Genomic DNA, 14,228 nt, shown 5'->3' with positions numbered 1-14,228 from the left:
TGATCACATGTGATTCAGTTTCACAATTAAATTCCACACTCTGTTGTCTCTCTGCTGTACTTTTGTTTGTACTCAGATGAAATACTGAGAATCAAATGATCCTAAAAGCTTTCAGAAGAGGAAACTAACACACATGCTTGGTGGCTGCCAAAATGAGAAGTTGGACTATAATGTAGGTCAGTTGTATCAGTAAAGCTAGAATACAACTTATTTCAGACAGTGATGGCTTTAACTAGCTACTGTCTGTGTGTCCATTAAATACTAAATTACTATTATTACGTGGTTTGGGACACTTATTTGGTACATTACCACTATTTTCATGACACTGTTTATGTCTGCCCAGCTGAAAGTCCTAACACTAACTCTGTAACATATCTTTAAGTAAACACATGCTTCCCTTTCTAAATCACACGTGTCCAGGTTGAAACATTTAGGAAAATGCAAACACATTTTAGCTTAAATGATCAGCTGCACTACATCTTTTTCAGTAGCCGCTCTTGGTTTGTCTGAAGCTCCACATGTCCCTGACGGCTCACTCAACACCATGCTCTCCACACTCTGATGCAGTCTGTGATTCCCTACGTCTGCCTGCACCAAAGAAAACCTGCGTCCAAGCGTCCAGATGGTTTCTGCAATCTGGTCCATGATGTTATCTCCTGATCACCACATGTCAACCCTCAACAGAAAAGCCACTTAGAAAAAGAAGCTATAGACAAACCTGACAAGCACTAGTAGAGAAGAAATTAGGTTAGCATTTAGCCCATATGGACGCAAAAAATTCCCTGTAAAGGGAATATGTAGTGGATACAAATAAACGTACAAATATGGATACATTTAGACCCAATTTGGACAGATTTACAGGTTGAAGCAGATGTTCAAGCCTGAATAGCTGGCAGTTAACGTTCAATGTACAAATGTACACATATTTAGACATGTCTTCCAACACTCAATCTATTTACATACCCATTATCACAAGGGGATTATGTGAGAACAAATGTTGTGTGCTTCTGTCTTTAGTTCTTGATGTCAGTATTGAGAGGGAGTCTATGCCCTAGCCACACAGAGACGATACGGGTCGTATCCGCTACAGTTCTCTATCATATAGACGGTTCGGCCACACGAGGCCGACAGGGAAACGCAGAAACGATAACGATAACGGGTCCCAAGGTGGGTAGATCTGCAGACGCAACGCTCTGGGGGGCCAAACGGCTCCGTGATTACGCCCTATACGATCATTTCCTGATAACGAAAATACTGACGGGCTATCAGGAGAGGGGGAGGAAAAGAGAGGCTCTGTGTATTATTCTTATATTATTATATAGAGTCGTTATTCATTTGTTTTAAAGCTCAATAAATAACAAAGAAGACCTTTGACCGGCACTTTTATAATTTTATCCGGAAGATTTAAACTTTAACGGACATGTTGACCGGCGAAAATAAATTCTAACGGAAACTCTGCCGCACGGTTCCTTCGTCCCTTGGAAGAGGCGGAGAGGTGGGTGTTTTTCATCTGCTGGTGGTCTACCGGGGAGATTTACAGCAGGAGCACACGCTTGCCTCTGGCACCGTTTCTGGTGCCGATTGCGTGTGGACGGAATACTTTTTTGATATCGAATTCGGTTCGTTTTCTTTACTGTCTCCGTGTGGCTAGGGTCTATGATGAAGTGACAAGATACCTTTGAACCTAAAAAAGTGTAGCTACCGTAAAGGACATTTATAACACATCATTTTGGGCAGTCACTGTAAAAGTAGGAAAATCTAGCTAAATGACGAGGCGGAAATTGCCCCTCAGTTTTACATGCGTCATGCCAACTTGTCTGATACAACCAAGTCATGCTCAGAAGGTTTAAATGTCTGCATCAGTAACACAATTTTAAGTGGAATCTTTACAGACTGTAAAGGCTCGCTGAGCCAGAAGAAGGCTGACAGATTTATCACTGCAAGTGTCATTGAAAGTTTCACATAATGCATTCATTAATGCAACAGAGCTGATGCAGGCTGATGAGTAGGCAGTCTTAAACAGGAAGTCTCTGGTCCAGTGCTGACTGTCTGTTCTCTGTGGTCCAGACTGCCTCTCTTCCCCCTGTAGCGTTTAGTTTCCGCCCAACTCATAGAGCACTGAAGTTTAAAGACCTTCAAAGCGGAAGTGAGTGAGAGTGGGAGAAAAAAAACTGGACATGACTCAAAGAAGACTTTGTGTTTTGGTGATTGGCTCGGCCAAAAAGGGTTTCTCTTGGAAGACAGCGAGGGACTGGTTGGTGCTTGAAGGCAAGCTGAGGGAGTGTTGGAGGGTTGGGGCGAGATGTGAATTACGGCTTCAGCGAGAAAGTAGTCTGCTAAGATTTGCTGGGGTCTCTTATTGTGGCGACGCCACGGGCCATTCTCTGGCTCTGCTGCACCCAGGACACAAAGAGGGGATTTCTTCATTTATTTATTCAATTTCATGCCATGTCAACCCCAAAATGGCCCCCATTGCCTCTTCAAACCTGCCCTGTCCCCCTTTGTGGCTGGTCACACCAATCCTCTCTCCAAGAAAGAGAGACCCTTAATGGAGGCATTGTTTTGAGCTTGTTGTTTTCTCTTGGATAACGAGCAGTAGAGAGTTTGAGGCTGGTGACCTGAGAACTCTCACAGAAAGGCCTGAATATGTGGATCTGTGATTCTGTTTAAGGGTTTTTTTCAGTAGGTGTGGGAATCGCAGTGAATTGAAAAGGGGCTCTCAGGGTCTGCTGGAAAAACCCTGAAAAGTGTTAGCGCTTGAGCTTGATATACGGGGTCTCTTGTGAGTTATCTGAATTGAGAGAGATGGCCCAGCATTGTTGTTGAATGCTGATGTAGCCATGGGCAATCAGGACAAATGTCACAGTTTGGTCCCCATTAACGCCAAGAAATAAATCATTTTTACCAGAAAAGATGATAAAGTTTGAAACAATCCGATTGACCCACAAATGTAATGAATTATCAGTTTCTCATAAAACCACTTCCCTTTATAGCACCTTGCTATTGACTAACCGTAAACTACGTATTTAGGTTAAAATGAATTAATATGTAAATTAATATATGAACCTTTTTTCGAGTAGCAAATGTTTCTAAATCTAGTATTTAGTATTTCAGTTTTTTTTCATATACTGGGTTGTTGATTTAAAATGTGAAAAATACTCTTTTTACCAAAACCTCACTATTTCCTAAGTCTGTTTTGTAATTCTGGAACACAGCAACATATTTCTTTGGCAAGTTCCTTGAATTTTCTGTCCAAATATTAAAATCTCCTCAGTATAACGCAATCCAGTACACACACGCCACCCCAGCTTCCAAAATGTCATGTTCTCACATTACTTTTCCCATTAATCCCTGTTTATTATGGATAACCTTTTCAGTGTGTAAACATCCAAATTAAAAGGATGCTCCCCACCTGACACTGAGTGACCCTTGAGGAAACATCCCCTGCCAGCCGTGTGGCAGCAGCTCCAACTGTTCAAATCTATTCGCCTGACTGTTCGCATGACTTGCTCCCATGTGGCAACTTGACCTCATTAGACAATTGTGATTTGTTCTTACTTCTCTCCTCCAGTACATTCCCTATTGTAATTATGATTGTGTAGAGTTTCTCATGTTAAGTCAGTATTTTTAGTGGTTAAAATTTGATTATTTGAAAATTAATCAGCAATTTTGTTAAAATCAAAGCGTTTTCACGGATAAATGGCAGAAAAAACGCCGGTTTTAGCCACTCTAATATAATGTTTTACTGCTTTTCTCAGTGTTATATTAATCTGAAAATCTTTAGGTTTTGGGCTGACAAAACAAGAAATGTTTCACCATGTTTGCTTTTTTCTTAAGCCCGATCGATTAATGTTTTATAGTGAAAAATATTGCTTCAAAGATCATCTTTAACTACAATCTTTCTTAAGATTTGTCACTTGAAAGCAAAAATGTTCCCTCATTATTGAGCTTGCTTAATAGTGTCATCTCACTGAACAGAAGCCAATTTAAAAGGGTTCTAGACTAAAGTGAAGACCCTGACGGAGAGATAGCTGAAGCTATTGTTGGATCAGGTTGCGTATTTGGCTCTGCTGCAGGTAGAAAACTCAGTTCAAAAGCAGACAAGGCAGACGTGAAGGCAGCAGGCCTCTTATTCACTGCCCAGTGGAGCGCACAGTGAACCCACACCAGCATATGGTCCATCTGTATGTTCACACCTTACTGTCTGGCCCCTCCTCGGTCTAATAAACCTCTTCATTTAGCAAACCCCCCAACACAAATCAGACCCTCTTGGCTCTTGGGCATATGAGACGATGCCTGATGCCTCATAATAGCAGATATTTGTGTAAAGCAGTGATAGCATTGTCTGGGAGTGGCAGGTGATTGTTGATGTTGGGTTAGACATGTTTTCTTTCACCCTGCCAAGTTCTATATTGGGTGAAAATTGCATGTAAATCCATCCAATCCATAACAAGCATTATCTTCTACTCGTCTTTGTCATTGCTTTGAACTACAGGCAACACAGTGTCATTACACAGCAAATGTTGTGCTACAAAGTTAGGGGTGAAGTCCATAATTAAAAGCTTTTTAAGTGTAAAAGAGCACTATGTGATTTATTTGTTGGTTTGCGTGCTAGTATCAAAAACTGTCTGACTTGACTTGGAACCCAAAGTAAATCGGCCAGTCAAACGTGTCATATACTTCCTTTGCACAAAAGCCACACTTCCTGTTCCGAATCAACATCTGCTGCTCTTGTGTCGAGCGGCACTGCTTCATTCTGCAGACTGTTTGTTTTTCTCTTCCCTGCTGAGTTGAACCACTGCTTGAAAAAAACGCCATTATTGTCAATGATTTGGTTGTCTTAAAGAGTGTTGACTTTTGTTCAGGGTGATTGCTCTGTTTTCACTTCCTGTTTGCTTGCAACACACAGACACAATGACAAAGACATGCGTGCACACTTCTTCTGTTGCACTTTGGGGCTTTTGAACTTGTCTTCACTTACTCGTGCACACAAGTTCTTTCAAAAAGTGACTCAGCGTGAATATGCAGCAAGTGCCTATTCAGCATGTTTGATTGATCTAAGGGCAGTTTCAAACTTCTTCCTGAGCCTTGGTTAGTTACGATAGACATTTGGGAAGAAGTGTGATGTCTGCTTTGGCACGACAATTCTTTGAAAGTGCTGATGGATAATGCACTTTCAAACAACTGGTTTGAAAGAAGCACAAAACGTATATATTTTAGAACAACGCTCATACCAATGCAGACCTTTGGTGTTTTGTGCAGCGCTCTTTGCATTCATTAACACCACGGAGGTCAAATTACAACCTTACAACGGTTGGCTTTTTATTTTTGTTGAGGAACTTTCTGAACGGCACCTAACTTTCGAAGGAGGTTTCACACTTGAGTAAACTTACAGAAATTCTTGGGCTAAACAGCATCGAGTTTGTGACCAGGATCATCCTGCTTCTGTAGTAAAGGAGGAATGTAAACATTTACACACACCATGGACAAGAAGACTCCAAGCTACTACATGGGGACATTTTGCAAATACGTTCCTATGCTGTCAGGATTGAATATTGTGCTGATGTAGGTACTTTTGTTATGAATGGACTTGATGTGTACAGGCTTCTTAGGGTGAGGTAGGAGAAATGAATGAGTAACAAGTGTTGAGCAATCGGAAGAACTTGGAGAAAGTCCTGACAATTCTTCTTTTTTTTTTTGCATAACTACAGTGAAGAATATACAAAATGCCTGACTACTATGAGGATAGAGGGCAGGGAAATGGTTTTGTTTAAATGTCAAAATGTTATTATTTCACATTATTTTGTTATTGTTTTGCAAAGAAACAAGAATAAGTCTGCAATAGTTCAACTTTAAAGAAAAGTCTAATCAAAAGTACATTCTTGCTCCTGAAACCAAGGGAAAATGATATATCATTGAATGATTTGGCAAAAATATACATTATATACACTACTCATGGCAACAAGAATCTACTTGATTATTTATAGCATTTTGAAGGCCTTTCGACTACTGCCTCTTTGTTGAACTTCCCTGGCTTAACCATACTAAAATATTAGTGGTATAATTCTGCATTAGTGTCATTCTTGGCAGCCACTTTGCGGTCTATCAAGAAGCTCCGTGATTTTGTAGTCTCCTGAGGGATTGCATCATGATCAGTTTCCCCTAACAACACATCGCCCCTGTGGCAAGAGACCATTGTGTGCAATATGTCTGTTGTGCTCCGTGCAGCAGCTGAGCCCCCCCTGTGCCGCCACTCTGACTCATTATTATGAATCCAACGGTATCAAAAAACTGAATTTGCGTCCCATCTGACCGACTATTATTAACACATTGATTGATGTCATCGCTATTTTTAGGTGTCGGAGTAACCCAGCATCGTCTGCACACACTGTTCTGTGAGCTGCGTAGGGCGGGAAAGGTCACAATGAATATAAATAGCTGTGTTTTATCCAGGTAGATATATGATCAGTACAATTTGATTAAGGCGGTGGGCTTCTAAAACGTAAGCTAACTCATCATTAAATACACAGCTGGGGTGGGTTCAGAAGGAGCTGACCTGTGGCTGAATCAGATTTCACACAGCAAGATAAATATGTCCGTCTTTGGCAGAGGTATTGTCTTTCGTCGTTCATGTAGCCTAAATAATATTCATCAATGTTTGATCCTCCACTCGATTACGCATCCTTGGTTCGCTCATGACAATGTCGAAAAAAGAGCCAGATGGGTCACCTGAGATGGAGATTTCAAAGTAAACAAGGGCGTCATCTGCATAATGCTGCCTCTCCGCATGTTGATTAAGAAGTAATGAGCTCAACAACTGCGCCCGCTGGGTAGAGTGGAGTTACAGCGTTCGTCATGACTACTGTTTGCCTTTCATGATTGATTTTATCCCAATAACAACTGGCTTAGCCTCGTCCTGTGGAAAAGGGTGGCTCTTTCAATATTCATCTTGTATCTTAATGTCAGTGTGTGTGTGTTCAATGCTCTGAGGTATTGCCCTCTCCATGCAAATTAAACATGACAAATCCACTCCTTTTTTGTTTTCTAAACCAGAGTCGGTAACAATTTAGTTGCATGCTAAATCATGAAGCAGTTATTTAGCAAAGACATGGAATTAGGAGTTACGATCCAATCGAAATAATCAGATTCCAGGCTAAATCACTTCTGTTAGGTATGGCTGACTTGCCTGTTCTCTTGGCAAGGGGTTACTTTCACTGTTGCTCATTATCGAAGTACTCAAGGAATATCTGAATATGTAAATCAGTCCACACTACAGTTTGCATAATCATGATGCTTGGCTTTCAAAGCACAGTGAACTGCTGTCCATCAGATGTCAACCGCTGTCCAATTATATCCACTAATGCAGCGCCCGTTCTGCCGACTGCTTGGCCTCTGGTATTGCTACTTGCGGCTTTCTCAAGAACTGCCAACAAAACAAGTTCATACTGGACACTGGACTTCCTTGGGTCTTCAGCAATTCAAAATTGTAAAGGACAAAGATGATCATATGAATGGTTGTCAAGCAACTTGAAGGATAGAGAGAGACTCATTCCATTATAGTAATATAATACCTTTTTTATGCGACATATCCTGTTTTTGATTCTATTCACACTCCATAAAAATCACAGTCCAGGCTTTAAAAACTTAAGTAAACTCCGACATGCTTGGTGTGCACGCCCAGTTTGGGCTCTCTACTGAAGACAGTGAAAGCCTCCCATTTTCACTCCAAATAAACCTGTGTGCTTTGTGATGGAACAATGAAGACAGTCAATACAATCCTGGGTGAGAATGGCCATGTCGGGGGCGAGACCTGGACTGAAAAGATCTCTTTGTTGCTCCCTCCCTCCATTCTCCGTGCTGATCCCCCTGTCACCACATCTGTGTGGCACATTTTGTTGAAAGACTGAATCCTGTCTGGCTGAAAGATGTCAATAAGAGATGACTCCAAAGTCTGGATTTCTCACATTATACCTCTGATCCAACATTGTCTCCTTCGCTATATTGTTTTGCTTTTGCTCTATTCTACGACCACCGTCACCCTGCTCACCCACATCTAAGAGCAACTGAGGAAAAGTCTTGTTTCCTGCCTCTTATTGTGCCAGGGAGCAATCTCTCACATGAGTGGCTCCTCCAGTGTGGACATGGTACGAGTTACCATATGGGAGATTTAATTAGTGTACGCCTCAAGCACAATCAGCTCCCTCCCAAAACCAGTGAAGAACACAACAACTACTGCTACCCTTTAATACTGGTTCTTAATTAGCGAGGTCGCAGCTCTCTGCTGAGGACCTTTGCTTTCTATTTTGGTACAACCTACGCAGAAAGCCAGTAAAGACGGGAAAAGTGTTCGGTCCCCGAGGAAATGATATGATTGCTGCCTGCTGCTTGGTCGGCTGGGTTCTATCTTAAGAACAAATGTGTGATTACAAGTGTCAGTCTTTCATTACAGGCAGGCGACTTACTGTAAGTAATACATGCAGTTGGCTGATGTTTTGTGCGACTCTACAGAGCATGCAACGGTTGTCTATAAATGGTCTCTTCATCCAATTCACCAAAAAGCACTTGCATCCAGTTGGATCTAGTCAACATGTTGGTCTAATCTTGATCAAATCGAGAGTGCATAGTGCCAAAAGTTAATATAGGGACTATTTATGTTCATATTACGTTTTTTTTTAATATTGAATCTTAAAGAGGCCCTATTATGCTTTTTGGGGTTTTCCCTTTCCTGAAGTGCATCAAAAGGTTTAGAGCTACTGCAGTAATACTTGCTTTTTAGAAATAAATATGCATTGAGCCTCGCGTCTGTCTCTCTTTTGTGACACCCTTCGTCCACGTGGAACACATTTCAGACGGCATTTTCTGATTTACGGCGCTGAAATGCCGGCAGACAACAGCAGACGGTCAGATGTGCGAGGCTCCTGGAGTGGCCCTTATCTCTTTTCTTTTCAAGACAGTATTGGCGTCTGGAGATGAGGAAGGTTTAGCCTGTCAGACAAAGGCTGATAGACGGAGAAATGAGGAAGAGAGAATCAAATAAACTGTTTTGCACATTCACTTCCCTTCTCCTCTATTTTCTCCTCCTAAATCTGTAAGTCATGGTTCTGATTGGCAGGCATGGACACACACACGGACAGAACTGCACACACAAGCAAAGCTCAAGTTGACATGAGCCTATTACGGCTGTCCACGGTGAAGTGGTGTGTGTGTAGATCCTACAACAATGAAGCATTTATTTGCTCATGTCTTACAGCTGAGTGCTCAGGTGCATTAGGTTCCACTACAGGGAGCTTCAAGTGTCACAGTGGGAAAAAAAAACATAATATATAGTAGAGCATTACGTGGTACCTCGGGGATAGCGAGACCATTTTTTGTTTACTGCCATGAAAGTCTATTTTCCGCTAAGTATGTGAGAGTCCATGTGACTGTCTATCGCTCAAAGGCTTGTGTGTTTATGCATAGTAATGTGACGGATCTATATTTACTCTATAATTGTTTTTCTCAAAGCAAAGAGCACATACATACTGATTTATGATCAGCAGAGGGAAGCTGCACCACACTTCCAGGTGACGTTTGTTTGCGTATGAGATAGATAGATCCCCGTCTTGTTATTAAAGGGGCCCTATTCTGCTTTTTTGGGTTTTCCTTTTACTATAGTGGTATACAGTTTTTTTTATCCAAGTAAATGTTTGCAACAGGTAAAATCCCAGAGTTCAGGTCCCTGCCTAAAATGAATCAACTGTAGTCCTTCGTTTACTTCCGAGATAGTGATATCACAAAGTAACACTCTGAGCGGTTGACCATGTACAACAGAGCCGGCCAGCTACCCAATCAGAGCAGCAGGCTCAGGCTGTATGGGAATAAAAACACTTTTTGAACATTAAAGCATGGAAACATGTTGCAGTAGAGACACACAATACAATTATGAACCTGGCATTATAGGGCCCCTTTAAGTGAATGGAGAACTCATCATGCCTATATTGACATAGCAGTTTTATTCCTCTGCCTTATTAGACAAATACATCTCATTGCTTATTCTTAAACATGCTTTGTTTTTGTTTCCTCTTTAGGCCTTTTTGCACAGAATCAGAAAAAATGCAGATGACCAACAGTGTCTCTCACCTGAACATGTCAAGGTATGATTGCCTCTTAAAAAGCCTATCTAAAATTATGTTTTTGATATTATAATGCTTTAAATATGTCTTCTCTGTCCATCTGTTGGTCACTTCCCTTGCTATTTTCTCTCTCTTCCTTCCACCCTACCTCTTTATCTCTTCCTTTCTCCATTTCCCCTCCCTTTACATCATCCCCCCCCGTTTTTTCAGATTCTGTTTTCAAACATTGAGGACATCCTGGAGTTGCACAAAGAGGTGTTGTCCGCATTTGAGGCCAGTCTGCAGCCCGAACCTCAGCCCCATCATGCACTGGGACACGTGTTCCTGCAGTTTGTGAGTACATGACACGCACAAAAAACAGCAAACTGTCACACGGACATACAAGGACATTGACACATACTCATGCATGAATTCCTCTTCCATGCAAAAACACACACACTCTTTTCATGGGCTACCCCGTAACCACAGAGGCAGGGAGAAGCGTGCAAAGCCTGCTGTGAAAATACCTCTTAATTCTCTCTTTCTCACATGGAACAACCCACCCCCGCGCCCCCCCACACATTCACAAACTACCTCCACCCCTTTCCAAACTGGCCTGCATCCTGTCAGGCAAAAAGAGTCTCTCTTCATCAGTCTGTGTCTCTGCCATCTCCTTCTTTTCGCCCTCCATCCCTCCATCCAAAGATTCCTCTCCGCTCTGCAATCCCCCCCCTCTCCGCTCCCCTCTGTTTGAACTCGTTTGGCCCCAGAGAACAAACAAAGAAGGGTCTGTGTCCGGGGAGGAAGAGATGGTGTGTCACTCAGCGCAGGGGACAATGCTTCTGCTGGTAGCACTCCATCGGAGGCTCCTTCTCTCCACTCTCTGTTTTGTCCCTTTCTGATAAACTATCTTCCATTCACTTTCACTGAGGCACACAACACTTCAGATAGGTATCCCACCATCAGTTTGCTCCATCAGCCATAATGGTCAGTGCAGCGGGACACTCGTTTTAGTTTCTCGAAGCAGAATACAAATCTTATTGTTGTGTACAAATAAACCCTCAAGATCAGTAGCAATGTTTGTCTTCACTTGACCCAGATTTAAAAAAAATGACAGCCAGCAAAACTACAGTGTTCACTGCAAAAAACAGACTACTCAAAATGGAGATAATGACCTAGTGCCACTAGTGAGGAGTCAAGCAGACCAGTACAACGCAGTGGCATTAGATCATAAGTGATACCAGAGTTAATTTATCTAGCGTTCCTTAGGCACTCAAAGACGCTTTACTATAGAAAACACATTTAATATACAAACAAGCATACATGCAAAAATGTACACTCAATATGCAATTGAATTGGTCAAAATAACATCATTTCTGTCTGGGGAGGTGGTTTTGCTTATTATAAATGACTCCTACACCAACACAAATATCAGTCTACATACAATTTGAACCATCCCTATAAAATGAAACAGTCAATAATAGCACATCCACTGCCTCCTGTAGCATGAAGGACGTTTAATCACATCTGTGGATAACTGTTGAATTGGCTCATCAAAATGTACCTTCACACATGTGTGAGGGTCATTCGGTCCGTCAGGCCGAGTGTCAGGATGGAGAATTGATTAGAGGAGCCCAAGCTTTTCTTTTTCCACTTCGCACCGTGGTCAGACTGGAAGATGTAGAGGTCAGAGTGGATATGTTATAGGAGGAAAGTCAAGGCCTCTTCATAAATCCCGTTTATTTCAAGTCAACTTCACTGCCATGACAGCAAAGAAACCTTTGTGATGGTGAGTCATAGAAATAAAGCCAAACCCATTTAATGTCACTGTCGCATTGATATAATGACTTTAAGTAGTATTTTAGTTCAGTTCTATGTGATGATGAAGATGTCAAGGAAGAAACGTCTTCACCAACTTGACAACACATGCGCAGCGTTTACTAAAAGTGCTGCTGAACAAAATACTGCAAGTAGAAAATTATCTCAATACAAATACACCAACTTTTCCGTTGTATTTTGAGTTTCTATTTTTTATTTTTTTATAGTTTTATTATTGCGCATGTGGTGTCAATTTGGTGAAGACGTTTCTACATTTTCATTTGTTTCAGCACATTTGCGTGAAAGTGAAAAATCGTAAAAATACTTTATAAAATAATAAACACTTGCTCAGTCACTGCTTAAAAATGGTAAATAGTGTGTTACCCTACGTATCCATTACATCTCCCTCTACAAACCCATGACCTTTGTCTCCTTCAACACTGACACGTCTCAGCCAATCGGTTGGCCCCGTCTGGCGCCCTTCAGCCGTAGCCCTTGACCTCAAGCAGAGGTCAACACCATGACTTGGATTTGATTAACCTCCCGCATTGTTCCACTAGACGGTCTGCCACTCACGCTCAGGGAAGACAAATGGGAAGATTCATTGCTATTCAAAGTCAAATGTTGCCAAGAGGGCTTGGGAGGCAGCAGCTGTAAAAAAAAAGGTACATTTAAATAACCAGAATCAAATCATGCCGCTTGTTAAACAGTATACAGATGTTCCCGTTTTACTATTAATAAATCTAGGACAGTTTTAGCCAAATACACATTTTTCCTACGAAGTTGGGGCAAAGATTTGGAATGAGTACATTTCCTTTGACCAATTACACACACACACGCACACACACGCACACACACGCACACACACACACGCACACACGTGGCATGCATGAGATTATTCAAGCCCTGCAAAGGTGAAAAAGTGACTCATGTTGGAGCAGAAATCAGAGACATCAATATTTGCTCTATTTCTGGGAGTGTATACATGAGCACTGTGCGAGGAGCAACAGTCGTGTCATTATGCACTTTCTGAACTACTCCCATTATGCTTTGACTCTATGTGATTCCTCTGTGTGATACCAACCTCTCATCTAGCCTGCGGAATAACATTCCAATGATGAAGAATTCAAATAAAGCCTTATGTTTATCTAAGGGACAACCCCAGTCTTTGAGCTATTTTAGGTACAACTGATGGCTTTCAGTCTTCCAGAGTAGACTCGATGTTTAAAATTGACTCTAGGGTTCACATGTTGCCCCTGGTTAGACATTTAGTTGTGCCTGAATTGACTGAGCAAGTTGTTTATACCTGAGCAGAAGGAAATACCTTGGAGTGGGCTTCAGTTGTAAACATAGCTGAAAAAGGCATGCTGTTCTGGGACCAACAGGGTTCAGTTCTAGATAGTGAAAGGAGATGCAATTAATATAATTCAAGTAGAGGTACTTAAGTGCCACCATATCAGGAGTGTTTAAGTGTAAACCGAAGGAGAGAAGTTTCCTCTGGCGTGAACTTTTGGATTTGAGTGTTTGCAGACCATTTACATGCACAAAATGCTATATAACACATTACAGGGAAGGGAGAACCCCAAAAAGCGTAATAGGGCCCCTTTAATTTTCAGTGTGCTAAAGTAGTCTGTTTGTGGGTTGATGGTGTCTTTCTGATATAGACTGAACGGCTTAATTTATGTACAAGAACACCAACAAGCTGTTTGGGACTCTGACGCATGGAAACATGTCTTCCTGTTTACTGCTGGACTTCACAGTCTAGGCATGTTCACTTTAGTCGTTGCTAGCCATTTCTGGTTAAATTATTGTGGACAGCAGGCAGGCAGAAGACTTATTCTTTTAACCTCTGTGGTTTAATGAATAGCAGGCTATTGGAGAGTGCAGTTTTAAAGTTGCTAAGTCTACCCACAGCAATAAGTTAACGGACAATGCAGTGATTGTTCCATGTTTTAACCCCACACTTGGTGTGCAATTTACATCCCTGTAAAGTGCTTTATGAAGCATTACTTAATGTTTCCAACGAGCCCTGTATTATTCACCTTTTGCTTCATGACATAAGGTATGCACATATTTGATGCAACTGGCCAGCCACATTTTGAACTGTGCTCGATGCTTTGCATCTGTAATCTTTTATTTATTCATTCCATTGTCGTTGTTAATTGAAAGCCTGCCAGTTGATCCTAATTATCACCTATGCGCACGTAATTGAAAATACATTTGACAACATTTGGTGAAAAAGACCCAATCTAAATTCAAAAGAGAGAAAAACAGGTCAATAGTTGTGCAGGACGTAAAAACCAAACAAGCTTCGTATTG

General features: G+C 41.5%; 1 protein-coding gene across 2 annotated transcripts in view; it reads left to right on the top strand.

The window, feature by feature from the left end:
- Window positions 1–14,228, top strand: part of prex1 (phosphatidylinositol-3,4,5-trisphosphate-dependent Rac exchange factor 1) — a 94,942-nt gene that overhangs the window by 8,414 nt on the left and 72,300 nt on the right. For both annotated transcript variants that reach the window (XM_034144881.1, XM_034144882.1), the window contains exons 2-3: window positions 10,068–10,133; window positions 10,323–10,445. In XM_034144881.1, coding sequence (XP_034000772.1) covers window positions 10,068–10,133; window positions 10,323–10,445 — 189 coding nt within the window. The remainder of the gene's footprint in view (window positions 1–10,067; window positions 10,134–10,322; window positions 10,446–14,228) is intronic.

Source organism: Trematomus bernacchii, unplaced genomic scaffold (assembly GCF_902827165.1).
Source record: "Trematomus bernacchii unplaced genomic scaffold, fTreBer1.1, whole genome shotgun sequence".
Classification (NCBI taxonomy): domain Eukaryota; kingdom Metazoa; phylum Chordata; class Actinopteri; order Perciformes; family Nototheniidae; genus Trematomus; species Trematomus bernacchii.
The sequence above is the reverse complement of the archived record's forward strand: the minus strand, read 5'-3'. Positions and strand labels throughout refer to the sequence as shown.